The sequence below is a fragment of the Hevea brasiliensis genome, chromosome 14, assembly GCF_030052815.1.
Source record: "Hevea brasiliensis isolate MT/VB/25A 57/8 chromosome 14, ASM3005281v1, whole genome shotgun sequence".
Classification (NCBI taxonomy): domain Eukaryota; kingdom Viridiplantae; phylum Streptophyta; class Magnoliopsida; order Malpighiales; family Euphorbiaceae; genus Hevea; species Hevea brasiliensis.
Genome location: NC_079506.1, coordinates 2,064,254 through 2,090,818, shown reverse-complemented (window position 1 = coordinate 2,090,818; position 26,565 = coordinate 2,064,254). Strand labels below are relative to the sequence as shown.

General features: G+C 37.7%; 3 protein-coding genes across 3 annotated transcripts; all 3 read right to left on the bottom strand.

Annotated features, from left to right (window-relative positions):
- Positions 1-388: 388 nt before the first annotated feature.
- Positions 389-1,412, bottom strand: LOC110667861 (uncharacterized). Its single transcript, XM_021828828.2, has one exon. It carries the CDS (start codon positions 1,283-1,285, stop codon positions 437-439), a length of 849 nt encoding a protein of 282 aa, XP_021684520.2. The 5' UTR covers positions 1,286-1,412; the 3' UTR covers positions 389-436.
- Positions 1,413-15,399: 13,987 nt separating this feature from the next.
- Positions 15,400-18,129, bottom strand: LOC110667814 (elongation of fatty acids protein 3-like). Its single transcript, XM_058135411.1, has 2 exons — positions 17,140-18,129; positions 15,400-15,468 (listed from the first exon to the last, which is right to left on the bottom strand). The coding sequence occupies exon 1, from the start codon at positions 17,960-17,962 to the stop codon at positions 17,144-17,146; it is 819 nt and encodes a 272-aa protein (XP_057991394.1). The 5' UTR covers positions 17,963-18,129; the 3' UTR covers positions 15,400-15,468; positions 17,140-17,143.
- A 1,409-nt stretch (positions 18,130-19,538) lies between these two features.
- LOC110667849 (protein RETICULATA-RELATED 1, chloroplastic) lies at positions 19,539-26,559 on the bottom strand. The gene is made up of 8 exons (XM_021828814.2): positions 25,952-26,559; positions 23,795-23,959; positions 23,586-23,678; positions 23,378-23,493; positions 21,269-21,367; positions 20,870-21,175; positions 20,557-20,721; positions 19,539-20,147 (listed from the first exon to the last, which is right to left on the bottom strand). Exons 1-8 carry the CDS (start codon positions 26,339-26,341, stop codon positions 19,862-19,864), a joined length of 1,620 nt encoding a protein of 539 aa, XP_021684506.2. The 5' UTR covers positions 26,342-26,559; the 3' UTR covers positions 19,539-19,861.
- Positions 26,560-26,565: the final 6 nt, after the last annotated feature.

Genomic DNA, 26,565 nt, shown 5'->3' with positions numbered 1-26,565 from the left:
TAAAGAAAGAATTTTTCAAAATGTTATCTGAGCAATTTAGTTAAAAAAGAATTTTCCATTCTCATAGCACAAACTAGAGACACTCAAATTGATAAGTATTGGGAATTTAAATCCCACATCGGACTAAACTCACAAACTCAACAAATTTAATTAACATTTAATGCCATTCAATTCATTACAAACTGAAATTGAAATTAATATATTGATTATTCGTCGTTTGTAATTTTCGTTGATAATAATTTTGCATCAAAGACTCAATATTTTATTTTTATTTTGGATTTACAAGAAAGGAAAGATAAAGAATGATCAGTAGTTTAATTAGTACCTTGCGAACGTGCATGGCAAATCAATATCTTAGAAATGACTGAGATAAAATAAGAAGGGGAAAGAACATGGCCATATGACCATTAAATATATAGATATGCTTGTTAATTAATTAATTTTCCTTGGTCTTCTTCTTAGAGTAGGTCTTAGCATGGAAGTCGAGGAACAAAACCAAAAGAGAAGTGATGAAAACAGCATCGAAGCACCAACCCAAGATCCCAGAGCACCCTGCTCCAGTGAAATGGTAGTAGAAAATCCAACCCATGATCCCAAAGCTTGAAAAGAACTGCAAAATCTGGCAATCTGTGACTAATTTTTTCCACTTGGGACGAATCCCTACAGCACACAGAAAGTAGTAGAAGTACATTATCACATGCACAGTAGCATTGGTGACAAGAACTCCAGGGAACATAGACTGTGAAGTGTGCAGAGAGATATAGCACATCACCACCACCGTTGCATGGTGGTAGACATGTAGGAAAGTCAGCCGTCTGGTGGAGTTGCTCAAGATGATCAAAAGGGTATCCATGAATTCAAAAATCTTGGAGAGATAGAATATGTAAGCCCAGAAAAAGAGAGGTCCCTTAGGTGGGGTTTTTTTAGGGAAGCAAACAATATAGTCCACGTTGGGAGCAAGGAGGATGACGGAGAGAGTGCAACCAAGGGCCATAACGAAGGAAAGTGAGAGAAGGATCATGTTATGAAAAGCTATGAGATTTTTGAGGAAACGAGGGCTGCAGGAGATTAGGGTTGTGTGAGAGAGGACGAAAGTGAGAGAGAGGTAAAAGAGAACAGTGAGAGAAAGGAAGAACAGAGAAGAACCTGGAGTTTCACCTTGTTTCCATGAGAAGTTGAGAATATTTGGATGGTTCACTAGCCAGTATTGGAGCGTTGGGAAAACTGGGTTCTTGCTAAGGTGGTTCACTACATAATATTTGACAGTTTGGAAAAGGAACTCCATAGCGGCTCTCTGCTGGTGGTGGCGATGGTGGTGAGAGAGCTTGGGGGTTTAAAGGAAAGAAGCTTAAGGGGATATGTGGAAATGTAGAAGTAATCAAGTGCAAGTTTTAATGTGAGCGGTGCTGGCTCTAACTCATCATACATCCTCAGTGTCTGTCCCTTCCCCATTTATTTCCATTTACTATTCCACCCCAAAAAAAAATTGTGTTCAAATTTATAGAAATGGAAAAAATGAAAATTATTTGAGTAGCTAGCTTAATTTAATTACTGTACACATGAATTAATTACTCTACAGTTCAATGATCAGCATATTCGCATTTGCCAATGAAGGCATTGAATGCATTATTATTTTACTGTAAAGTGTTTTTTTTTTTTCCAAATAAAAGAGGATATTATTAAGACATATCAAAGTTTACTAGATCTTCAAGAAAATTTAGAGTGATATAGCTCCGCTCTAATTCATCAGTCATAGAAATAATAGTTTTAGCAATTGAATGGACTGACTGGTTCACTGATTTTCTAATAAAACAAAAAGAAAAATTAGGGCTTGCCTTTAGAAGCTCTTGGCAATCATTAACAACAGTGCCAATGTAGGAAAAATCAACTTCATGCCTTCCGATTGCCTGAACCATTTGCATCAAATCAGTTTCTAGATCAATAGCAGAAATGCCCTTATTTTAATCCAACTTAGAGCTTCTCTAAAGCTCAAAGCTTCAACCTGAAGAGAGCACATATCACCAATAATAGGCTTCAATTTTGCAGCAACGAACTGACCCACTTCATTTCGAATAATCCAGCCAAGACCAATTTACGGTTAGAAGCACTAAATGCAGCATCAAAATTACTCTTCAGTCTTCCAAGATTTGGTACCGAACATTTAGCCTGATGTACACTGGTTGGATATATGTTGTACCACCTAAAGCTGCTGAGCATCTCCATCGTAACAAGAAACGGCAAGAATTTTGAACAACATGGCTTGGATTTAACACTGATTGCTTCCAAGTACGCTTACTCCTGCTATCCCAAATACCCATGCAATCATCAATGCATTGCATAAGCTCTCCTGATCCAAACTGTTTATGACAACTCTCAACCACTCTATTAAAACAATGAACATTGCCACCACAAAAACCCGCTGAAGAGGCATGCCAACAATCTCTAGCAAAAGGACACAACACCAAACTGTGCACAATAGATTCAATCTGGCCATTGCAAATAGGACATACATCTTCTAAATCAACTCTTTTAGCCTTTAGGTTCAAAAGCGACATTAGAAACAGCTCTCCATATAAAATTCTTTACTTTCGGAGGAACATTTGCGCTCCATAACCTCTTCCAAACAACACTATCAGGATGAATCATAACCAAATCTGCACTCACTAGTTTGTGATAAGCGGATCTAACAGAGTAAATGTCACTCCTCTCATCATTCCAGCTTAGAGCATCTTTCCTCCTCCATAGTGCTAGTGGGATTTGTACGCTGAACCAGCCTCCAAGCTTGTTTTTCGAGAAGGGCAATATTAAAATCTTGAAGACACCTAAAACCCACACCATCTGAATCTTTACTCCAGCATAACCTCTCCCACGAAGTCCATCGAATACCAGAGATGTGATTACCTTTAGAACCCTACTGTGATTACCTTTAGAACCCTACTGTGATTACTGTAAAGGGTTTGCATTATTCTCTCTCCACTTTTATTTGTCTTTAATCTTTTTCCACGATTATTAAAAAATAATTAAATTATTTAAATTATAATAAAATATTTTTTAATTTAATTAACATTATAATTATTATTTAATATAAAAAAGTCAAATTAAAAAGAAATATTTAATATAAGTTAATATTCTTAAAACCATAAATAATTGTGAAAAAATAACTATTAAAAAGGATATATATAATGTGATTATGAAGAATGGGTATTCAATTCAATTCAATTGCATTCATTAAATATCAGAAATTTTGCACAATTTCTTGAATTTTAATTTATTTCAACCAACGCATATACTCTTCACTTAAAATTGAGTTGTGCCTTTCAGTCTATCTTATCCTCAACCAATCAAAGCCACAATAAAAGAATTTTTTTTTTTACATTAAAAAAAAAATGATATAAATAATAAAACTTGGCAATCTTTTTTTGAGATTAAATTTTGCATTTTTTGCACTAAAAAATGGAGTATGTTTAGGCTTTTTTTTTTTTTTGTTTTGTCTGTTGATGGCTCCACATATATCGGTCGTTTCAGATTTAATATCAATTATCCCTCTGTTATGAATTTCTTTTATCACATATTATTTAGTATAATGGTTAAACGATTATCACTCACCTAGTAAATTTATATACGTCCTCATGAGTTTTAATTTTTAAAAAGAATAATTATTAATTTAAATTTTTAATATTAATATTTAATTTTGAAAAAATATAAATATTAATAAAATAAAAAATTTGTCACGACCCAACCTATGGGCCGGACCGACACTAGGACTTGGGCCAGCCTAAAGCCCCTGAGGCCCGTAGTAAGCCTAACTGTTCATTAACCCAACTCTAAGGCCCATTTGGGCCCAATTTCAAGAAAACAAACGGACAGAGTCCGGCCATAAAATGGACTTACCAACGGGGAGTTTTCGACTCACCCGACCTGTAAACACAATATATAGTCAATTGGGGAGCTCAGCTCACCCTCTACATACTCATCAACATAATAATAAATGGGAGCTCAGCTCCCTCATCCAATCTATCAAAACAGACATAGAATATTAAGTTTACAGGTCCAACATGATAATTTAGTTTACAGACCCAAATCAAATAAACATTTCTAACACATGCGGAAATTCTAAGATTTAACAAGTTTATACAAACAGTAATAATTGACCTGCGAGGGAGAAAGCAGGTTAACCTCAAAAAAATATCCTCCTGTGGCCTGTAAAAATTTTTGAACATGAGTGAGCGTTCTACTCAGAGAGTAAAATATCAATTTTAACCATAATCCCTATAACTATCTAAAACTAATGCACCCTGTAGAGTGAAATGCAACATCAACAACATTTTCACATCATAACATCAAAAAGGTAATTTGGAGCACTCACACACCCTGTAGTATCAATCATAACATATGGGGTGATCCCTATCTGACTCTCTTAAATCCAACCTGGTGCCAGCGAATTACTCAAGCTCGGACTTCCACTTAATAACCAAATCGAGGGTCCCAGCGAATTACTCAAGCCGTGACTACCCCTCGAAGGATCGGGTCCCAGCGAATTACTCAAGTCGTGACTACCCCGTCCTATCCATAGTCCACACCACATCACACGCACGCCAACGCACGCACACTGCTCCAAATTACCACAACAACACTCATGGCACTTTAACAGTTATGAATGCAACATAAATCGTGCCTAGAGTTTAACTATATAATATATGCATATAAGTGATGCATGGGCATGCTGAACATATAATAATAGTGAAATTACAATTAAAATTAATATTCTACTCACGGACTTGACGACAATCACTGTGGCGGCTGGGCGGAGGAAGAAGGCTGTCCCGGCTCACCTGATAATTATATTACAATTATTTAATACAAATGACTCAATACAATTCAAGAAAAGACCAATTACGTCCTAAGTCGTGTCGAAAATCCGACAGAGTCTCCCCTATACCTAGGACCTACCCAACCTGCAAAATGACTCAAAACACACTTCTATATTCACAATCCATATATCCACAGTTCAATCATATCACACAGCCCCTCCTGGGCCCATCAAATCAGTTATCCATCACAATACGCAAAATTTCAATTTAGTCCTTATTATTGATCATTTTTGCAAAAATTGCCCAAACAAGCTCTAAAAATTATAAAACTTTGCCCCACGGTCCTTAGCAATATTACTAAGCTATTGCAAAAAGAATCATAATTTTCTAAGCTACCACGAATATTTTATGGATTTTTAATCCTATTTAAGCACTAGAAAATTACGAAAAAGCAAGGTTCGGGTTTACCTTTGCCTATTCCGACTTCGGGGACGCACTCGGGACGTCTGACAATGGGGGGGCTAGCCAAAACCTCGGTCCAATTCGGAGACTTTTCCGGTAACGGGTCTGTCTGGCCCGAAATTTGCAGACCCGGTCAACTGTCGAATTTCCGCAAATTGAGGATACCTACACGAAGCCCATAACACGGGGGTTAGTACATAAATTTTTTAGAATTTTCTAAGCTCATTTAATGCTCGGAAAAACACTGCGAAGTTCCGTGGGACCCACCGAAAAACGGTGTCGGAAAAATTCGAAATTTATGTCGTTGCGAAGCTCTCGACGAATGGAGCGTGCTGGTAGCCTCGGTTTTCTCGTGGGATTCACGGTTTTCGAGAAATCTAGCCCAAAAGTCGAAATGGGCTAAAAACTTCCCGAGCAAAAATCGGACAAACCGCTCGATGGATTTCGGCGTTCTTGGTGTCTATGGAAAGCTCTCGTCGAGTAGATGATTTTAGACACAAGACCCGGTCCAATTGGTGGCCGGATCGGCCGGAGAAGCCGAAACGGCGCGCGCGCGCTGCGTGTCCCTTCCAAGGCCATTTCCCGGCGTTCCAGGCGGCGGCCGGCCGTGGGGAAGGGCCGAGGTGGGGCGCCGACGAGGTGGGGACGCAGGGGAGGCGGCGGCGCGGCAAGGGGAGGAGGGAGGAGAGAGAAAAGAGAGAGAGAAGAGGGGAGGGTCGTCGCGCGCGAGAGGGAGGAGAAAAAGAGAAAAAGACCGGTCCGATTCGACAGGTCCGATCCAGTCCGGTTCGATTCGGCCGGTTCGATTCAGAATACAAAATTTTGAATTTTTTACTCTGCCTCGGGACCAAAAACGAGGTCCAAAAATTCTGAAAAAATTTCAGAAAACTCAGAAAAATACGTAGACTCCAAATATATTTTTAGTTTTGCCACGTGGTCTTTAAATTAATTTTTAAAAATCATCAAAATTTATATTTCCAGAAAATCGAACCCGATTTTTTAAAATCGAAAAAATCTCAAAAAAATTCCCAAAATTTAAATAAAATTAAAATACCAAAAATGCTCATAAAATTTAAAATTTCGGGGTGTTACATTCTTCCCCCCTTACAGAAAATTCGTCCTCGAATTTTACACAAGGCAGAATAAAGTACATGATTATACATTGAACAGATAAGGGTACTTGCTATGCATGTCCCGTTCTGACTCCCAGGTGCACTCTTCCACTGACTGACTCCTCCACAAAACCTTAACCATAGGGATCTGTTTGGATCTCAGCTGTCTCACTTGGTAGTCCACTATGGCTACAGGCTGCTCCTCAAATGTCAAGTTCTCCTTTAGCTCTATCACATCCTACATAAAGACATGAGAAGGATCGGGAATGTATTTCTGAGCATGGAGATGTGAAACACGGATGAACGTGAGAGAGGTTGGGTGGTAGCTCCAACCGTGAGGCAATCGCTCCAACTCTATCAGTAACCTCAAAAGGTCCGATATACCGAGGTGCCAACTTGCCCTTCTTTCCAAATCTCATGACTCCCTTCATTGGAGAAACCTTCAGGAATACATAGTCGCCCACTACAAACTCCACATCCCTCCGTCTGGGGTCTGCATAACTCTTCGCTTCATCGAAAGTCCTCGATCGTTCCTCGATTAAAGGAACTACCTGCAAGTGTATTGCACTAGGTCTACATCATGCACCTTCGCTTCCCCCATTTCTGTCCAACACAGAGGAGACCTACACTTTCTTCCATATAATGCCTCATAGGGTGCCATCCCTATGCTGAAGTGATAACTGTTGTTGTAGGCAAACTCCACCAAAGCTAGCTGCTCATCCCATTGACCTCCAAAATCCAAGACACTCATGCGAAGCATGTCTTCCAGTGTTTGGATTGTCCTTCGACTATCCGTCTCATGCGAGGGTGGAAAGCCGCATCAAGTTCAATCAGGTGCCAAGTGCCTCCTGCAACTTTCTCCAATACCGAGAAGTGAATCGGGCCCTTTGTCGATATTATGGAAGCTTAACTCCATGCAATCTGACTATTTCTCGAATGTAGAGCCGAGCATACTGTGCCACAGAGTAGGTAGTCTTTACAGGCAAGAAGTGAGCTGATTTGGTCAGACGGTCTACAATTACCCATATCGAGTCATATCCTCGCGTGGTACGAGGCAACCCAGTCACAAAATCCATAGTGATCATTTCCCACTTCCATTCTGGAATAGGGAGCTCTTGCAGCTTCCCTGACGGTCTCTGGTGTTCAAACTTCACCTTCTGACAGTCAAGCACTTGGACACAAAGTCTGCTATGTCTCTCTTCATGCCATTCCACCGTAGCTATCTTTCACATCATGGTACATTTTGGTGGAACCTGGGTGGACACTGTACAGTGTGTAGTGTGCCTCTCGCATGATTTCATTTCTGAGATTGTCCACGTCGGGCACACATATCCTCGAACCATGCACTAGGGCGCCATCATTGGCAAATCCGAACTCACCACCTTCACCTTGTTGTACTCTTTCTATGATTTTCATCAATTGTTGGTCCCTGTGCTGGGAAACTCTAACTCTGTCCCTCAAGTCTGGCCTCACTAAAAAGTGAGCCAACAATACCCCCTCATCTGAAAGATCTAGGATTAAACCTTGATCCATCAACTCATGTACCTCCTGAATCAATGGTCTTTTCTCTGCTGAAATGTGCGCCAAACTGCCAGAAGATTTCCTGCTCAAAGCATCTGCCACAACATTGGCCTTCCCAGGGTGGTACTGGATGGTTCAATCATAGTCTTTCAGAAGCTCCATCCATCTCCTCTGTCTCAAGTTTAAATCCCTCTATTGGAAGATGTACTTCAAACTCTTGTGGTCGGTGTATATCTCGCACACTTCACCATATAGGTAGTGTCTCCAGATTTTAAGTGCAAAGACTACAGCCGCCATTTCCAAATCATGGGTGGGGTAGTTCTGCTCATGCCTCTTCAGCTGCCTTGAAGCATAAGCCACTACCTTTCCATTCTGCATCAAAACACACCCTAGGCCAATTCTGGAGGCGTCACAATACACGGTGTATCCTTCACCACTCATAGGTAGTGTCAACACAGGGGCAGTGGTTAGACACTCCTTAAGCTTCTGGAAACTTTCCTCACAGTCATCTGTCCAAATGAATGGAACATTCTTCCTAGTCAACTTAGTTAGGGGAGCCGCTATCCTGGAGAAATCTTGCACAAAACGCCTGTAGTAGCCAGCTAAACCCAGAAAACTTTGCACCTCAGTGACTGTTGTAGGCCTAAGCCAATCAGTTACAGCTTCAATTTTCTTGGGATCCACTTGAATACCTTCACTAGAAACCACGTGTCCCAAGAATGAGATGTTTTCTAGCCAAAATTCACATTTTGAAAATTTGGCATATAGCTGGTGCTCCCTCAAAGTTTGCAACACCATCCTCAAGTGCCACACGTGTTCTTCCTCGGTCTGAGAGTATACCAAAATGTCATCTATGAATACGATGACAAAACGGTCCAAAAATGGCTTGAACACCCTGTTCATCAAGTCCATGAAGGCTGCTGGTGCATTAGTGAGTCCAAATGACATCACCAAGAACTCATAATGACCATATCTTGTCCTAAAAGCCGTTTTAGACACGTCCTCATCCCTGATTATCAACTGATGGTAGCCTGATCGCAGATCTATCTTGGAAAAGAATCTAGCCCCTTGGAGCTTATCAAACAGGTCATCGATCCGAGGAAGTGGATACTTGTTCTTCACAGTCACCTTGTTCAGCTGTCTATAGTCGATGCACAACCTCAATGACCCATCCTTCTTTCTTACGAATAGAACAGGAGCACCCCAGGGTGAAGTGCTCGGACGTATGAAACCCTTGTCCAAAAGTTCCTGTAGTTGCTCCTTCAGCTCTTTCAATTCTGCTGGTGCCATCCTGTAAGGTGGCATGGATATAGGATTTGTACCCGGCACAACATCAATGCAAAACTCTATTTCCCTTCCCGGTGGCAACCCTGGAAGCTCCTCTGGGAAGACATCCATAAATTCTCTGACAACAGGAACATTTTCCATGCTGACACCTTCTGCAGATGTATCTCTCACCAATGCCAAATACCCTTGGCATCCACGCCTCAACATTTTTCTAGCACTAATTGCTGACACCAAATTATATGGAGCCACGCTCCTGTCACCATCAAAGCTAAACTCTTCCACACTAGGTATGTGGAAATATACCTTTTTGTTCCTGCAGTCTAAAGTGGCATAATGAGTTGCCAACCAATCCATCCCCAAGATTACATCGAAATCCATAACTGGTAAAGGAACCAAGTCTGCTGGGAGGATCTTTCCATCCACTACTACTGGGCTACCCGGAAAAACCATATCTACATCTATGTTGTCACTAAGTGGGGTAGCTACCGACAAAGGGCACTCTAAAGTGGTAGGGTTTCTACCCAATCTCATGGCAAACACAGGGGAGACAAATGAGTGCGTAGCACCCGGATCTATTAAAACACGAGCCTCATAGGAACAGACCAGAAGAATACCTGCCACAACTACATTGGAAGCCTGAGCATCCTGGTGGGTCAGGGTGAAAACCCGAGCTTGACCCCTACCCTGAGTGGCAGAACCCTGATACTGACTTCTACCTCTTGATTTTCCTCCAAATCCACGTCCCCCTTGTCCTCGGCCTGTATCGATCGCCGCCATGTTGGAAACACCGGATACAATCGGCGAGGAACATTTGCATGAGAACCACTGTGACCCCATCTCGTGGCTCATCAAAACGGGCATTCTCTAGCAAAGTGACCAGTTGGCCACACTAAGCATACTCGAACCCATCGGATAAGGTCACGAATGTCCTCTTCACATTGTGCACAAGGTGCCAAGGAGAATCTGATCTGGACCAGGCTGCACTCGAACTATGACCACTGCTGGATCCGTACCCTGGTCTGAACCCTCGGGATTTGTGTCTGAAACCACTTCTCTTATTCCTGCTTCTTCCTCTGTAATTAGTCTGGCCCCCACTGTCCGGAGTACCCATGGAAGGGACACCTGAGGAACCCTCTGCTCTGTTTTTCTTTGCTCTCCCGCTGTCATCCGCAGCATAGCTAATCTCAATCTGTCTGGCTCGATCAACCACCACGTCAAAAGACTGATCAGACATCATGGCCAGGTTCGCATACCTCCTGTCAAGCCCCTTTAGGAATCTCTTCACCTTCATAGTTTCTTTGTAGGGGCATATCTGCTCAATTCCGTAAATTGCAGAGCATATTCATCTACTGCACTGCCATTCGCCTTAGGGCCTCAAAGGCCCACTGTTTCTGATCTCTGAAACTTTCTGGCACAAACCGATTGATGAACAGTTCCACAAACTGAGCCCATGACAAACCCTCCATCCGAGGTAACACGTAGTCATTCATCCATTGTCTAGGCATAGGCCCCATGACATGCTGCATACACTCTATCAGTCTCCTATCACCAATCAGTAATTGCATTCTTGCCTGTTTGCAGGAATCCAAAAACCGATATGCATCGTCTGACACATCATAAGTACCAAGCACCAACTTCTTGAAATTTATTATCTGTTTATAAGGTTCCCCTCTTGGTGCGGTGGACTGCTGCTGCTGTGGAGGGTGTACCATATATTGCGCCATCATATCGATGGTTCTCTGCAGACCAGCTAGTGTAGCTGCCATGGGGTCCATGGGACCCTGTGCCATAAAAGACTGATCCTGTACTGGTGGTAGCTGCTCTTCTACTTGAGCAGCTCTAGGCTTCCTACCCCGCCTCCTCGGGGCAGGCGCCTCATCCTGTGCTGACACCTCGTCAGGCACATCTGGCTCTGGTGCAGTGGCAGCTCTCCTGCTTCTACGCATTTTCCTGAAATTCAACAGCATTAGCCCACAAAATTTAAAACTGAACATTGCACAGCTCTATAGACTCATATTTATACACAATATATGGAGCAGAAACTAGAAGCAAAAATGACAATGCAAAACGAATATGGACCCTATTTTTCCGCATGTGACTCCTAGTAGACTCTTCCCATTACTTTAGACAAACTTTCCCTGAGAATCTAGAGCCTAAGCTCTGATACCACATCTATCATGACCCAACCTATGGGCCGGACCGGCACTAGGACCTGGGCCAGCCTAAAGCCCCCGAGGCCCGTAGTAAGCCTAACTGTTCATTAACCCAACTCTAAGGCCCATTTGGGCCCAATTTCAAGAAAACAAACGGACAGAGTCCGGCCATAAAATGGACTTACCAACGGGGAGTTTTCGACTCACCCGACCTGTAAACACAATATATAGTCAATTGGGGAGCTCAGCTCACCCTCCACATACTCATCAACATAATAATAAATGGGAGCTCAGCTCCCTCATCCAATCCATCAAAACAGACATAGAATATTAAGTTTACAGGTCCAACATGATAATTTAGTTTACAGACCCAAATCAAATAAACATTTCTAACACATGCGAAAATTCTAAGATTTAACAAGTTTATACAAACAGTAATAATTGACCTGCGAGGGAGAAAGCAGGTTAACCTCAAAAAATATCCTCCTGTGGCCTGTAAAAATTTTTGAACAGGAGTGAGCGTTCGACTCAGAGAGTAAAATATCAATTTTAACCATAATCCCTATAACTATCTAAAACTAATGCACCCTGTAGAGTGAAATGCAACATCAACAACATTTTCACATCATAACATCAAAAAGGTAATTTGGAGCACTCACACACCCTGTAGTATCAATCATAACATATGGGAGCTGATCCCCTATACAGCTCTCTTAAATCCAACCTAGTGCCAGCGAATTACTCAAGCTCGGACTTCCACTTAATAACCAAATCGAGGGTCCCAGCGAATTACTCAAGCCGTGACTACCCCTCGAAGGATCGGGTCCCAGCGAATTACTCAAGCCGTGACTACCCCGTCCTATCCATAGTCCACACCACATCACACGCACGCCAACGCACGCACACTGCTCCAAATTACCACAACAACACTCATGGCACGTTAACAGTTATGAATGCAACATAAATCGTGCCTAGAGTTTAACTATATAATATATGCATATAAGTGATGCATGGGCATGCTGAACATATAATAATAGTGAAATTACAATTAAAATTAATATTCTACTCACAGACTTGACGACAATCACTGTGGCGGCTGGGCGGAGGAAGAAGGCTGTCCCGGCTCACCTGACAATTATATTACAATTATTTAATACAAATGACTCAATACAATTCAAGAAAAGACCAATTACGTCCTAAGTCGTGCCGAAAATCCGGCAGAGTCTCCCCTATACCTAGGACCTACCCAACCTGCAAAATGGCTCAAAACACACTTCTATATTCACAATCCATATATCCACAGTTCAATCATATCACACAGCCCCTCCTAGGCCCATCAAATCAGTCATCCATCACAATACGCAAAATTTCAATTTAGTCCTTATTATTGATTATTTTTGCAAAAACTGCCCAAACAAGCTCTAAAAATTATAAAACTTTGCCCCGCGGTCCTTAGCAATATTACTAAGCTATTGCAAAAAGAATCATAATTTTCTAAGCTACCACGAATATTTTATGGATTTTTAATCCTATTTAAGCACTAGAAAATTACGAAAAAGCAAGGTTCGGGTTTACCTTTGCCGATTCCGACTTCGGGGCCTTTCGGGACGCCCGACAATGGGGCTAGCCAAAACCTCGGTCCATTCGGAGACTTTTCCAGAACGGGTTTACCGCCCGAAATTTGCGAACCTTGGCCAATCGCCGAATTTCCGCGAATTGAGGATACCTACATGAAGCCCATAACACGGGGGTTAGTACATAAATTTTTCAGAATTTTCTAAGCTCATTTAATGCTCGGAAAAACACTGCGAAGTTTCGTGGGACCCATCGAAGAATGGTGTCGAAAAAATTCGAAATTTATGTCGTTGCAAAGCTCTCGACGAATGGAGCATGCTGGTAGCCTCGGTTTTCTCGTGGGATTCACGGTTTTCGAGAAATCTAGCCCAAAAGTCAAAATGGGCTAAAAAGTTCCCGAGCAAAAATCTGACAAACCGCTCGATGGATTTCGGCGTTCTTGGTGTCTATGGAAAGCTCTCGTCGAGTAGATGATTTTAGACACAAGACCCGGTCCAATTGGTGGCCGGATCGGCCGGATTTGGCCGGAGAAGCCGAAACGGCGCGCGAGCGCTACGTGTCCCTTCCAAGGCCGTTTTCCGGCGTTCCAGGCGACGGCCGGCCGTGGGGAAGGGCCGAGGTGGGGCGCCGGCGAGGTGGGGACGCAGGGGAGGCGGCGGCGCGGCAAGGGGAGGAGGGAGGAGAGAGAAAAGAGAAAGAGAAGAGGGGAGGGTCGTCGCGCGCCGGAGGGAGGAGAAAAAGAGAAGAAGACCGGTCCGATTCGACAGGTCCGATCCGGTCCGGTTCGATTCGGCCGGTTCGATTCAGAATACAAAATTTTGAATTTTTTACTCTGCCTCGGGACCAAAAACGAGGTCCAAAAATTTCAAAAAAATTCCAGAAAACTCAGAAAAATACGTAGACTCCAAATATATTTTTAGTTTTGCCACGTGGTCTTTAAATTAATTTTTAAAAATCATCAAAATTTATATTTTCGGAAAATCGAACCCGATTTTTTAAAATCCGAAAAATCTCAAAAAAATTCCCAAAATTTAAATAAAATTAAAATACCAAAAATGCTCATAAAATTTAAAATTTCGGGGTGTTACAAAATTAACCTAATACCTATAAATATCCAAACAACATTAATGAAATGGAGTATTCACGTATAGTACTATAGAACATGTACGAACCGCCTTTAATGGAAAAATCAAATTTATTAACCTTATCCTGAACTTGTCCTTAGAGTAAAATATAAAATATTATTTTATCAAAAATTTAATCAGAGACCTTATAATATTAAAATGAAAAATCATATATATGATAATTTTTTATTTTGTCAATTTATTAAATTTAATTAAAACTTTAACTTATTTTCAATAATATTGAATAAATTATAACATTTTAAAATTTAATTTAAAATTATAAATTATATCATAAAATTATTTAAGTTGATCAATCGAGTTATAAGAATATGTTGTTCTAAATAAGGCATTCAGGAACTAAAATGGTAAAATTTCAATTTCATGCTTTCAACTTTTAGTTCTCTCTTTTTTTTTTATCTATTATTTTTTTTAATTTTGCACCAATGGATTTTTTTAAAATTTAAATATATTTGAGAAATTATAATGTAAAAAATTAAAAAAAAAAAAGAAATAAAAGCAAGAATGGTCGGTAAGTGTACATTTAAAACGTCTTAATTTTTTTTAAAAATAAAATGGATAAATGTTCCTTCAAATAATTTTATTTTCAACTGTCATTAATTTCCTGTCACTATCATTATTTACTTTTATAATTATATTATTTTTTTATAATTTTAACTCAATTTTAAAAATTACTAATTTTTATAATTCAATGTGAAATTTTTTTTTTGTCAACTTACATGACGTAATTTTAATGGCCATTCACTTCAATTTTGATTTTAAACTATAAAAACAATTAATTTTAAAAATTAAATTAAAATTAAAAAAATATATTATAATTAATTATAAAAGGTCAACGAAAAATACCATTAGGCCAAAAAAAAAATTATATGAGATCTAATATGCTGACCTAGAACATTTATAATTTATGTATTATAAAATAATTTTATCTTATTATATAGTAAAATATTATTTTTATTAAAAGGAAAATAATATATTTTTTTCAAAGTTTATTTAGCAATATCAGTTATTCTAGTAATTGTTAATCGTTATATATTAGTTATTCTAGTAATTGTTAATCGTTATATATTAGTTGTTAGCGATTAACTATTTATATAGTGACTTAAAGTAAAAGTGTTCAGTAAAAATAGTTGTTAGATTAACTGTTAAATGTAAAAATAATAGTATAATCACTCTAGTGAAAACATTTCTTCAAAATATAAAAGTTAGGAAGAGTAACGAACTACTCCATCAATTTCTAAATACTAATATAAATACTATGCTACTAAATAATATAAATAAAATAAGAAGTGTTTTAATTAGGTTCAAATCACTAAATACTATTTCAAAACTGATGTCGAACAAAATATATAATGTATCTTGATGATATTCCATGCTTAGATATATATTGCCTTTCTTTCTCCTTCTGAAAAAAAAAAAAAAGAGAAATCAAAAGAATGAATTAGTGGAATCTAAATGAGATAAAAGATTTGATGAGTGATATGAATTATAATTTATAGAAGATAATACTCAAAATTAAACGATATAACTATTGAAGATCAAAAGGGCAATCTAAATATGGTTAGAGAGTCATGTTTAAGTGATCAAGTCCTTTTTGGGTATTGGAATGGGTTGAGCATGAGTTAAGAACATGCCTTCTATGGTTAGAGAGCCATGGAGAGACTTCTGAATTAGTAACAGACTTTCAATGGTGGATGAGTCATGGACTCTTTTGAGAAGTTCCATAATGGTGTGATAAAGAGAGATTACATGTCCATTTTGTTATTTTCTTTTAGAATGAGTTTGGGCATTTACCTAATCTTGTTTGCTAGACTGAACTTGATACAATATAAAACAGTCACCCATTCTCTATTTAAAGAATATTTCCCACCTATAATATGCCATTTTCATAAAATATACCAAAGAGTATGCTCATATTACTTTTCCTACAAATAGGGCCTTAACACGAAAAAGTTCCTTCTCCTCTCTCTCTACACAGTTATTATCTATCTATCACTATAAAATAATATCCTCTTTAACTTGAGCATCAGAGAGTCTTTATTGAAACCTTTCTCTTAATAGATTTCTGACCAATTTATCTTTGTACTATAGGTCCCCTAACTAAGACCATATTTGAATTCTCATGTCAAAGCCACAATTTCATGCTTCATGAAAACCATAGCACTTCAATGGAATTCCATTGTGGTAGAGATAAAGTGTATATATATATCTTTTGGAAAAAAAATTATCAAGATTAAGTATTATTATTAATAATAACTTTATTCTCCAAGAAAAATGGAGAGTGTATAAAAAAGCAGAGTATTATTGTTATTATAATTGTAAGATTTACAATTTTAAGTATTTTTGAGTTAGTTTTTGCACATTGATATTAAATTCCCTCCTCTAGTAATTTTTAAGGCAAACTTCTATGAAAGTTTTGTGATTAGGTGAGTCCTTGAATGAGTGCTACGTGGGTGGGAATACAGAATAGGCTTGTACGAACACTAGTTTGCGCTGAACAACCACTTCATGAGCTGAAGAGGTCTTTATGAGTGGGTAAGAAGCGATCTGCAAGAGGAAATGGTCAAGAGACAAGTATGGCTTCCCTACTTGGCATTCTGATGCTTACGTTAGTGGCAGTATTTAACAGTGAAGAACTAAGAGTAAAACAGGAGAGTAAATGCTGAGAGTTTTTGAGTCTTTCAATATTTTATACTTAATATTCGCAAAGGGTTATACAGCATTATCAATCCAATGAGGGATTTCTAAATGGCTTGTTAGGGTAAGTAAACAAGTTGTAAATATTATCGAATTAGTGCATATTCAAAGTAGAAGTGTCATTTATGGCACTTGTAGATGATATTTATTACTTTTATAACTTAAAATTTTTAGTGACGATTATTTATTATCTAAGGGTTAGTGTCCTATTTTAGCAGTTTTATGCCAGTACCTTATTTGAGTAGTAGCTCTGAATATTTAATATGCCTAATCAGCTATTTAATTCTTTCAATCAACTTAAGATGACTTGAACTACCTTTTCATCAGATCAATGACAACCCAATTAAACAATTGAAAAACATAATGAAATTCAACCCACCAAATCATGGCCGTTTATCTTTATCATGATGCATCTTCTTCTTCTTGGCATAGCTCTTCCCATGAAAGTCAATAAAAAGAACCAAAAGGGAAGCGTTGAAAACAGCATTGAAGCACCAAGCCCATATTCCAGAGCAACCTAATCCAGTGAAATGGTAGTACAGCATCAAACCAGAAATTCCAAAACTAAACACGAATTGCACAATCTGGCAATCAGTGACCAATCTTTTCCACTTGGGTCGCACACCCATTGCACACCATAGATAGTAATAGTACATCAGCACATGAACAATTGCATTAGTCACCAAAGCGACAGGGAACAAAGATTGGCAAGTATTAAGCCACAAATAACACATAATAACCACAGTAGCATGATGGTAGACGTGGAGAAATGTCAACCTTTGAATTGAATTACTGAGAATGATCAAAAGGGTATCCAAGAATTCAAGAATTTTCGAGAGGTAGAAGATGTAGGCCCAGAAAAAGAGGGGCCCAGATGGTGAAACGTGAGGAGGGAAGCAAATAATGTGTTGGAGATGAGGAGTGTGGAAGATGATGGATAAGGTGCAACCAAGGGCCATGATGAAGGAAAGGAGGAAAAGAGTGAGGCTATGGATGGCAGAGAGTGGTTTTAGAATGTGGGATCCAAGGGAACTAGGGAAGGAAAAATAGGAGAGGAGGAAAGTGAGGGAAAGATAGGTGAGGATTGTGAAGAAGAGGAATTGAGGGGTGGAGCCGAGGGTGTGTCCTGGGGTCCATGAGAAGTGGAGGATTGAAGGGTGGTTCACTAACCAGTATTGGAGAGTAGAGAGGATTGAGTTCATTTTCTTGGGGCTAAGAAGTGGTGGTGGGTGGAGGAGGGAGGTGGTGGGAATGGGATTCAGAGGGAAAGGTTATGGAAGGGTGGAGGGTTATAGAAATGGGATTTTAAGATATGGTGTGTTATCTTTTTTAGGTGAACTGTAGAGTGTGGTTAAACATTTTAGGCAAAACTAGCCTAGAAATTTGCAGGATGTGGGCATTGCCCCTCTGATCCACTGATAAATATAATGTCTCTTTATGAGGATTCTGATCTACAGCAGCAAGCCATTATTCTAATTCAATTTTTAATTTTCAATTTTTTTTTCTATTGGATTTTTTTTTTACTACTGAAGTTATTTTTAATTTATTAATATTAATATAAATAATTTAAATAAATTTTTATAATGATTTTAATTTATAAATAATGATAAGAATTCAATAAGTAAATTTTAAAGACTTTACTCTGTTTGGATAAATTATGAGGATTTCTCTTTTTATATTTGAATAAAGAAAAAATAAAGGATGAAAAATAAAAATTGCAACAAAAATAAGAGAGTATGGTAAATTTCCTCTTTAATTTTAGAAAAATAAGATAAAATTTTATTCTTTCTAATCTAAATAAAAGAAAGTGTCCTTTCAAAATTTATTCTTTTAATAGGGTCTGATTAAGACTCAAACCGAATACCTCATATTTTTTAAAATCACTACAATACCATTCAAAAGCTCATTCATTTTGCAAACTTATTTTAACTTAATTATTTTCATTCCTCACTTTCTTCCTATCCAAACATACTATAAAAGCTTAAAAAGAAAAAAAAATCCTTTCCTTCCAAGTTTCAGAAAACGTGCAAACAACAAAGAAAGGTGTTTAAGTAAAATTCAGATGTTTCATTAAAAAAAAATAATACATTTTTTTTTTAAAATAAAATCATAGGTTTCATTAAAATTAGGAATACCAACAGGCAGATTAGGGGATGGAGATCGCTTTTCCTAGTGCTAAAGAGCAAAGTGGGCATATGTCTTCAGGCACTTTTCTTTTTACTTTTTTTTTTTTTCGTTTTATTTTATTATCATATAATATAAATTTATTTATTAAAAAATAAATATATATTAGAAGTATAAGTTTAATCATAATTTTAATAATATATATATATTTAAAATTTATAAACATATAAATGTATAAAATAAATTGTTTTTAATAAAATATATTAATATATTATATATTATTATACGAGAAGAAAGCCTATTATCCCACCTCAGTTGGAGTGGAGTCGGGAAGAGTACTCGTCTTCAGGAAGGATTGTATGGGGCTGGAGAATTTGGCCATCCCTAATTAAAAAAGAATTAAAACGTTTTGTCTGTGTCCCTACAGAAGAAATTTACAATATATATATATATTTTGCACAGAAACAAAATACCAGCGACCAGATTAATGTATATTTTATTTTATCTTACCGTTATATTACAATTTTAGTTTTATTAAAAAGTAAAAAAAAAAAAAGTTGTTAAGAAAACTTTCAAAAAATTAATTTGCATAGTCTTAAAACAAGGGCTTTTGCATTACTCCAGGGAAGAGTTCAAATTTCAGAATACAAGATGTAAGAGAAATTATTTAGCTAATTAAACAAAAACAAAGAGAGTTGAAAGTTAAAAACTAGTTGCGGTCAATATCATTGTACTACAAAACAAACAAAATAAGTGAGTACAAGGAATCAACATATTTTCCCAAAAAAAAAAAAAAATCTTCAGGTGACAGTCGCTTTGGTGCCATCATCTTGCAACTTTTTTGAAGATGTATTCACAGGAATCATGATCAATTTACTCCGAGCCCTTTTTAATCCTCAATTTGATGCATTGTTTCATATCATTTAATAGGTTGCAAAATTGGATGATGATGAGCAATTACATCAACTGAATTATGCTTAACTTGCAGACACCTTCTTCCGAATGACCCTCTTTCTTCTTGCCTTTGGAGCTGATGATGGTTCCCCTTCAACAGAATCGGCATTCCCCTGTTTTATGCCAAGAAGTCCTAGCCCAGAAACAAGGGTTTTCTTTGATATAAACCAATTTGAAGATGATAATGTAGCAACATCCTCTGAAGGCCTGTTGTAAGCCTTCAAGAGGTTATCTGATTGAACTAGAGGATCTGCCTCTGCACCTATCCAGGCCAGCCTTGACGTCTCTCCAACTTGCACATTCAAAATCCTACATGGGACCCAGTGCAAAATGGCATTAATGGTACATACACCGATATAAAAAGCTCAGCGTTTCAAACAAACAAGTTCATCATTGACATCAACAGCATCACAATCACAGTTATCATCAGAGGTTTAGAAAAGGATGGGTTTTGTCTGATTTTGGAAGAAATGGATTAGGAGGTTACAGTCCCATGATGTATAAAATTGGAGATTCAAGTTGTCAAAGGATTTCATGATACATTAAACTTGTGTTGGATTCTGACAGAAAGAGGCATGAACTCCCAAGGAAAATGTGATCATCATGAAGAGGCAAAAGCAATTCATGATGCATGGCAATTATATCATGAAATCCTACAATAAGATTAAGTTCAGTCTGAAAAGTTAGGCATATTCTATAAGCAGGAAAGAAAACAAACCTCAAAGCTGTGCTGAAAAATAGTGCAACTCCAATAACATCAAAATAGTTGACCACTGCTCTATCAAATCCACATAATAGCTGGTATCTCAAGTTTGCATAAAGCCCAAGGAAAGCACCATAGCCACGTGCATAGTTACTCACAGGTGGGACTGTCACAGATAATCTACCAAACAAATGAAGAGAATGCCCTCAGTTATAATCAGATTGATTTAACAAATAATTGCCTTTTCTGGTCTATTTCTCTATGGAAAACACACAAACATGTAGAGAGTTGAAATCAGAAGAAAATATTTCTTTGAAACATTTCTTACCTATCTTTCTTTTTACTGGCCAAAAAATTTGACAATTGACCCTGTATTGCCCCTGCACCTAATCCAACCACACATAATTCTGCAGCCTTATAGAAGAATGAGTGGACTCTCTTTTGCAAGTCAAATTCTCTAAGTGGGTAACTCTTTTCAAATATATTGTTAGGAAGCTTCTGTAATGTATTTTGCAAATCAAACCGGAATGTGTTTCCATATGAACGGCAAGGAGCAAGTGTCCAAACAACAATGGCATTGCAAGCTGTAGCTGTGAGAATATTTACAAGCGCCAGATCCCATTCCTGTTTTATCCTATAATAGCAGTAAACAATTAATTATCAGTTCAGTATCACCTAACACAAATTGAGATCATATCTCCACCGTCATAAGAAAGAAAGCAAATACCTATCCTTGCGATTTTTCACCTCCCACCAAACAGAGCAACCAATTGTAACAGCCTGCTCTAAAAGAAGCCGATATAAAAAGGCAGGATCTGCAAGCATCCTGTGGAAAAGAATATTGCATCATCAAATGTATGAAAATATATCACTCAGTTATTGTCAATGGAACTCCAATTGCATAGTCTTAAAGAAAAGTTTCAATAGCCTATTAGGTTATCAAGGACAATGTTGAAAAGGATGCATCAAGCAAAAGGTCAGAGAGCAATGTCCCACATAATTAAAGTCCAGAATAAACAAACAGAAATAGTCTGGACTAAATTTTTGTATGGCAATTTTCAGCAAGCTTTATATTTGTTCAATCAGGTGCTCACATGAACAGATTATGCCATGTTTTAAACTTCAACTAATAATTTCTGATAGATGCTGGATTATGTAGTGTATTCCATTAACTCATGACTCGGATATTGCAGGGCCAAATTTCACTTGCACACACAGCAAATTTGCCATGTGGCAGGCAAACTTCGTCTCTTCTCCTCTACCATGAAGACCAGAATTTTGATATCTATATTATGGCTGAGACAAACATTAATTTATTAGTGCATCACCACCTGAGGCTGAGCCACCAATCATCTGCCTCAGACTAAAAGCAGAACAAAGTCTATGCATTTCCACAATCTAATTAATGGTTGTCTGAAAGTCAATATAAACCTTCTCTCTCTCTCTCTCTCTCTCTCTCTCTCTCTCTCTTCCAAACACACACAGTAACAAATATACTTAACTTTAAGTATGTGATCTTCAACCTAAACCAATTTTTTCAATCAGCTCTGTTTTTCCCAAAGCTGATGTCAACGTCACTTGCAGGAAGAACCATGACCAAAAAAGCCCAAACAATACCAGTCAGCTATGTTATCTGGTTGACTGGTTCTGCTGGAATTTTGTATCTATCCTCTCAAACAACATCTGGAACTTCTCAATATTATCTTCAATGGCCTTTCCAAAGGTTGCCTTTTTCTCTTGTGATGAAATCTGCCATGGACTTCCTCTGGGGCATTGTTGTCCAAGGTGATCCTATCTTACTTCGTAATTTGTGCATGTGACAAGTAAAGAGACAGAGAAGGGTTTTTATTGGGTGGGGAGGGAGGGAAAACGAAAAAAAAAAAAAAGAAAAGAAAAGCTGCACGTCAATAATTTGGGTATAATAACAACCTAAGGGGTAAACCAATGGAAAATTGCTAACAAAAGGTTGCATTCTCAGAAAATTTGTTGGTTTAATACCTATTACACAAGTTTAAAATTCAAATATCCCATTAAGGAATTGTACGTGTTTCTATTCGTAAAAGAAAACAAATTTCATTTTCGCAAATATTGCTCTGATAGAATCTTTGTCCAAAATGACTCACCCAGTGTTACCTAAATCCCTCCTACCCCCCTTGTGTCACGTTTTCGATTATTCGTATCCGAATGCGATACATTTACGTACTGAAACACCTATATTAGTGAATTCTATAAAAGTTAAGCAAAGCAAAAATAGAAAGCATTTGAAAGGAAAATAAATAATATAGAGAATAAAAAGAATTATTTTCATTAAATAGGATACCTAATATATATAATTGTTACAAGAAAATAGGCTTTGTCGCAATACATTAAAAGTTAAATCAAGGCGAATTAGAGTAATTTAATCTTTTTAATTTATTATTTGAATTTATATACATATTTAACTTAAAATTTATAAAATAGTTGCTTTGAATTACATAATTTTTCACGCATATAGTTCAAGATGAATTGAGCAATATGTTTTGGTGTACCATGACCCCATATAGCACACCAATTAAATCTACCCCACTGTATTGCAAATTATATGAATTGTCGTATCCCGTATCCGTACCCATACAGAGTATCATGACATACCACGAATTAAGTAACACTGGACTCACCATGCTTGATGCTCTTCCATAGGGATAAACATTTAACTATATTATATTTCCAATAGCTGAAGCTTTAAATATTCAGGAAATCTCCTAGCTAAAAAAGAATATGAAGTAGTGAATTTAAGGAAGATTTCAAATATAGCATGCTTTACAAGAAATAATGAAATCCCAACATGATAAATTACCTTCCAATAAATGCCCTAGAAATTGCTTGAGGAAGTGCTCTAGAGATCATCCTAGTAGTGGTTGGTCTGGCATTTATTGCTAGGAACTTTACCATTTGAGCTGAGCTGACCAAACCCTGGAAGCATTATTGCACTCAGACTCAGTATTTACTCAAAGAATACTAGATAAAAGGATAATAATAACAATATTATAAGCATGATATTTCACCATCTCATAAGCTTGTCGGAATCCAGCGGGCAAATCCATCATCGTTTTCTGCCATTCATTCAAAACAGCATCTACAAATTTTCGATCAAAAAGCTGACAATAAACAAGGACATAAATGAATACAGCATAAAAACACTTGCCAAGAGAGCATTATATCACCAAAAGATGTGTGATGACAAGTCTATTTGATCATATATGAGAATTCCAACCTCTTCAAGAAACTTCCTTCTCCTGAATAGTCCACCGTCATCTCCCTCATCATCATCGTCGAAGTCATCAAAATAATCATCATCGTCACCGTCATCATCACCTCCATCACCACCACCATGATTGATTTTCTTTCCAATATCTCCACCACCTCCCCCAAGTGCAACCTGCAATTTTCAAAAGAAATAAGACAATTTTCCAGAAGCTTTTCAATCTTAGAGGGGATCTAACTCAATGATGAGCAATTCAGGCAAACTTTTTAAATAAAAGCAGGCCCTTAGAAGTATACAACTGGGGTCAGAAAACTAAGCACTAAAGTATACAACTGGGGTCAGACAACTAAGCACTAAGAAGTATATCAGTTCACTGAATTGCTTTAAATGGAATATGATAGCTTCTCTGATACTCCGACTCTCTAATACCCCAACTCTTCATTTTACCCCGCTGTACTCATGTCAACACAACACGACATGGCAAGGGACACGACATGGAATATGCGTCCAACATATATTCATGCAGTCAAACACTCGAGTGATAGAGATCTTCAGGATGAAAATCATATTGAATTAAAGGATAGCATTAAAAAAAAGTTAAAAAGAGAATGTAACTTTGAATTAAAAGATAGGTAGAAAACAAGTTAAAAAAATATTAAATATTTCAAGAATCCAATGGTTGCAAATGACAATTAATTGTGACTAACCTCTTTTAGATAGATTACTTCAACCCATTCAGCCTACATAATGTATTCAAGTACCCGTGTCTAAATTTAGATCCATATCCAAAGTTCAAAAGTCTGATACACGGATATGTACCAATTTCCGCCACCATACCTGAGTTCAAGTGACATAACTCCAACTCTTCATTTTTCCCTGCCTTACCCGTGTCGACACGACACAGGACACGACATGAAATATGTGTCCAATACATATTTACACAGTCGGACACTCGAGTGACAGAGATCTTTCAAGAAGAAAAGCATATTGAATAAAAGAATAGGTAAAGAAAATAAGTTAACTAAAGAATTCACCTTTGAATTAAAGGATAAGTACAAAATAAGTTTATAAAATATTGAATATTTTGAGAATCCAAAGGTTGCATATGACAATTAATTGTGACTGGCCCCTTTTGGATAGATTACTTCAACCTTTTCGGCCTATCTAACATATCCAAGCACCTATACTGTAATCAGATCCACATACCGATATTTTTTATTTAGAAAGTTCACAAGTCTGATACACGGATATGTACTCATTTTCGACACCCATATCCGAGTCTGAGTAACATAGGATGGCTGAATAGCATAAAGAGAAACACTAATAGGTATCAAAACTAGCAACTTGATTGGTTTTCATGGCTCCTGAAGATTTTTGAGGAGCATAATCAAAACCAGACACTTTTTTCTCCTAATATTTGGACCACCAAAGAGAGGCTCAGGCTACTGAATCAATGTAGTTGACGGTCCAGAGGAGGTTTTTTTAACTTCAGTATTTATTTTTAGTCAGATTAAGATTTTGCTGACATATCTAGTTAGAAATTACTACTACAAAACTACACTTGATTATGTTCAATATCATTAAAATTCGCATGACCAATTTCAAACACCTCCATTGGCATAAACCAAACCTTAAGATCTCAAATCCTTAGAACACGGTATTGCACCATATGTCCTATTACCTACCCTACTCCAAAGAATGGCAGAGTTTGACAATTAATGCTAATATTAACTTAAGTTCATTTGCTCCAAATGAATCATGTTTCCACAATAAATAGATGAATATATAGATATTAGATGTTTGTGCGTAGTTGAGTGTGTGATACTAAGCACTGAAGAACAAAGCACGCATACTTCACAAAACAACTCAACAATTGCCTGGCCTACCGTTAGAAAGTGAGAAGTTAACATGGAAAATTTTCTCATGCTGAAGTTAATTCAATGACAAAGGTGTAAAAACAAAAAAGCCAATCTCATGAGCTTGCCCTAAATAATCAAAATGTTCATATTTTCTCAGCGCTGAGGAGACACACACGGACAACCCCAAATTACTTTGCTTAATTGAGTTCAAAATTTTGGTTCCGCAAACTTACAAATACACGAAAAAAATGTCTAATTTAAAGTTTCAATTAACAAATTATTGTCTACAAATTAATAAACAACTAACCTCAGGGCTAATTTTGGACTCCTTCTGCGACAAATCGAGTTTCCCTTTCTCCAAAGTAACCGCACCAAACGCACCGTACTTCCCCTTCATAACCGGTCCAAACTCACCTCTCGAACTCGACGCCGAACCTAAATCCACCGGTGCAGCATCCGGAGCCAGAAAGCACCGCTCCAAAGCTGCAACGGATTCGCCACCGTCGATAATCGAAGGAGACGAACATTTAATGACAAGATTCCTCCGCAGCTTACAGGTCACAGGCTGGACAACCGGCAGCTGCTGGCGCGGGCAAAGTTGAGGAATCGGAGGAAGACTCGGCTTTAACGGCAAGGTCTTGGCGGCGCTAGTGGTGGTGGTGGGGATTTGAGCAGTGTGGAAAAAGAAGTGAGACATGTTTTAAAGAGAAAAGCTATTTTCTGTTTGGATACCGATAAAAACTCAGTTCTTTTTTTCTCCTTTTTCCCCCTTCCTCTGGTTATTTTCTCGGATGTTGCTTCATTTCTCTGGAAAGTGTTTCTCTCTCTAAAGATTTGGAGCTCTGTTTTGGAAAGAGGGAGAGAGAAGAAGGGGATGGGAGGGGTTTTGATGGATGGATAGCCGCCTACTAGGGGACAAAC

Bases quoted from the DNA above. Each gene is read 5' to 3' on its own strand.
- LOC110667861 (XM_021828828.2), bottom strand. From the start codon at position 1,285: ATGGAGTTCCTTTTCCAAACTGTCAAATATTATGTAGTGAACCACCTT.
- LOC110667814 (XM_058135411.1), bottom strand. From the start codon at position 17,962: ATGAACTCAATCCTCTCTACTCTCCAATACTGGTTAGTGAACCACCCT.
- LOC110667849 (XM_021828814.2), bottom strand. From the start codon at position 26,341: ATGTCTCACTTCTTTTTCCACACTGCTCAAATCCCCACCACCACCACT. The intron at 21,176-21,268 runs GTATTTGCTTTC...CTGCTATTATAG, and splicing joins GTGAAAAATCGCAAGGATAG to GATAAAACAGGAATGGGATC. The intron at 20,148-20,556 runs GTTTGTTTTCTT...GGTCCCATGTAG, and splicing joins TTTTTCAGCACAGCTTTGAG to GATTTTGAATGTGCAAGTTG.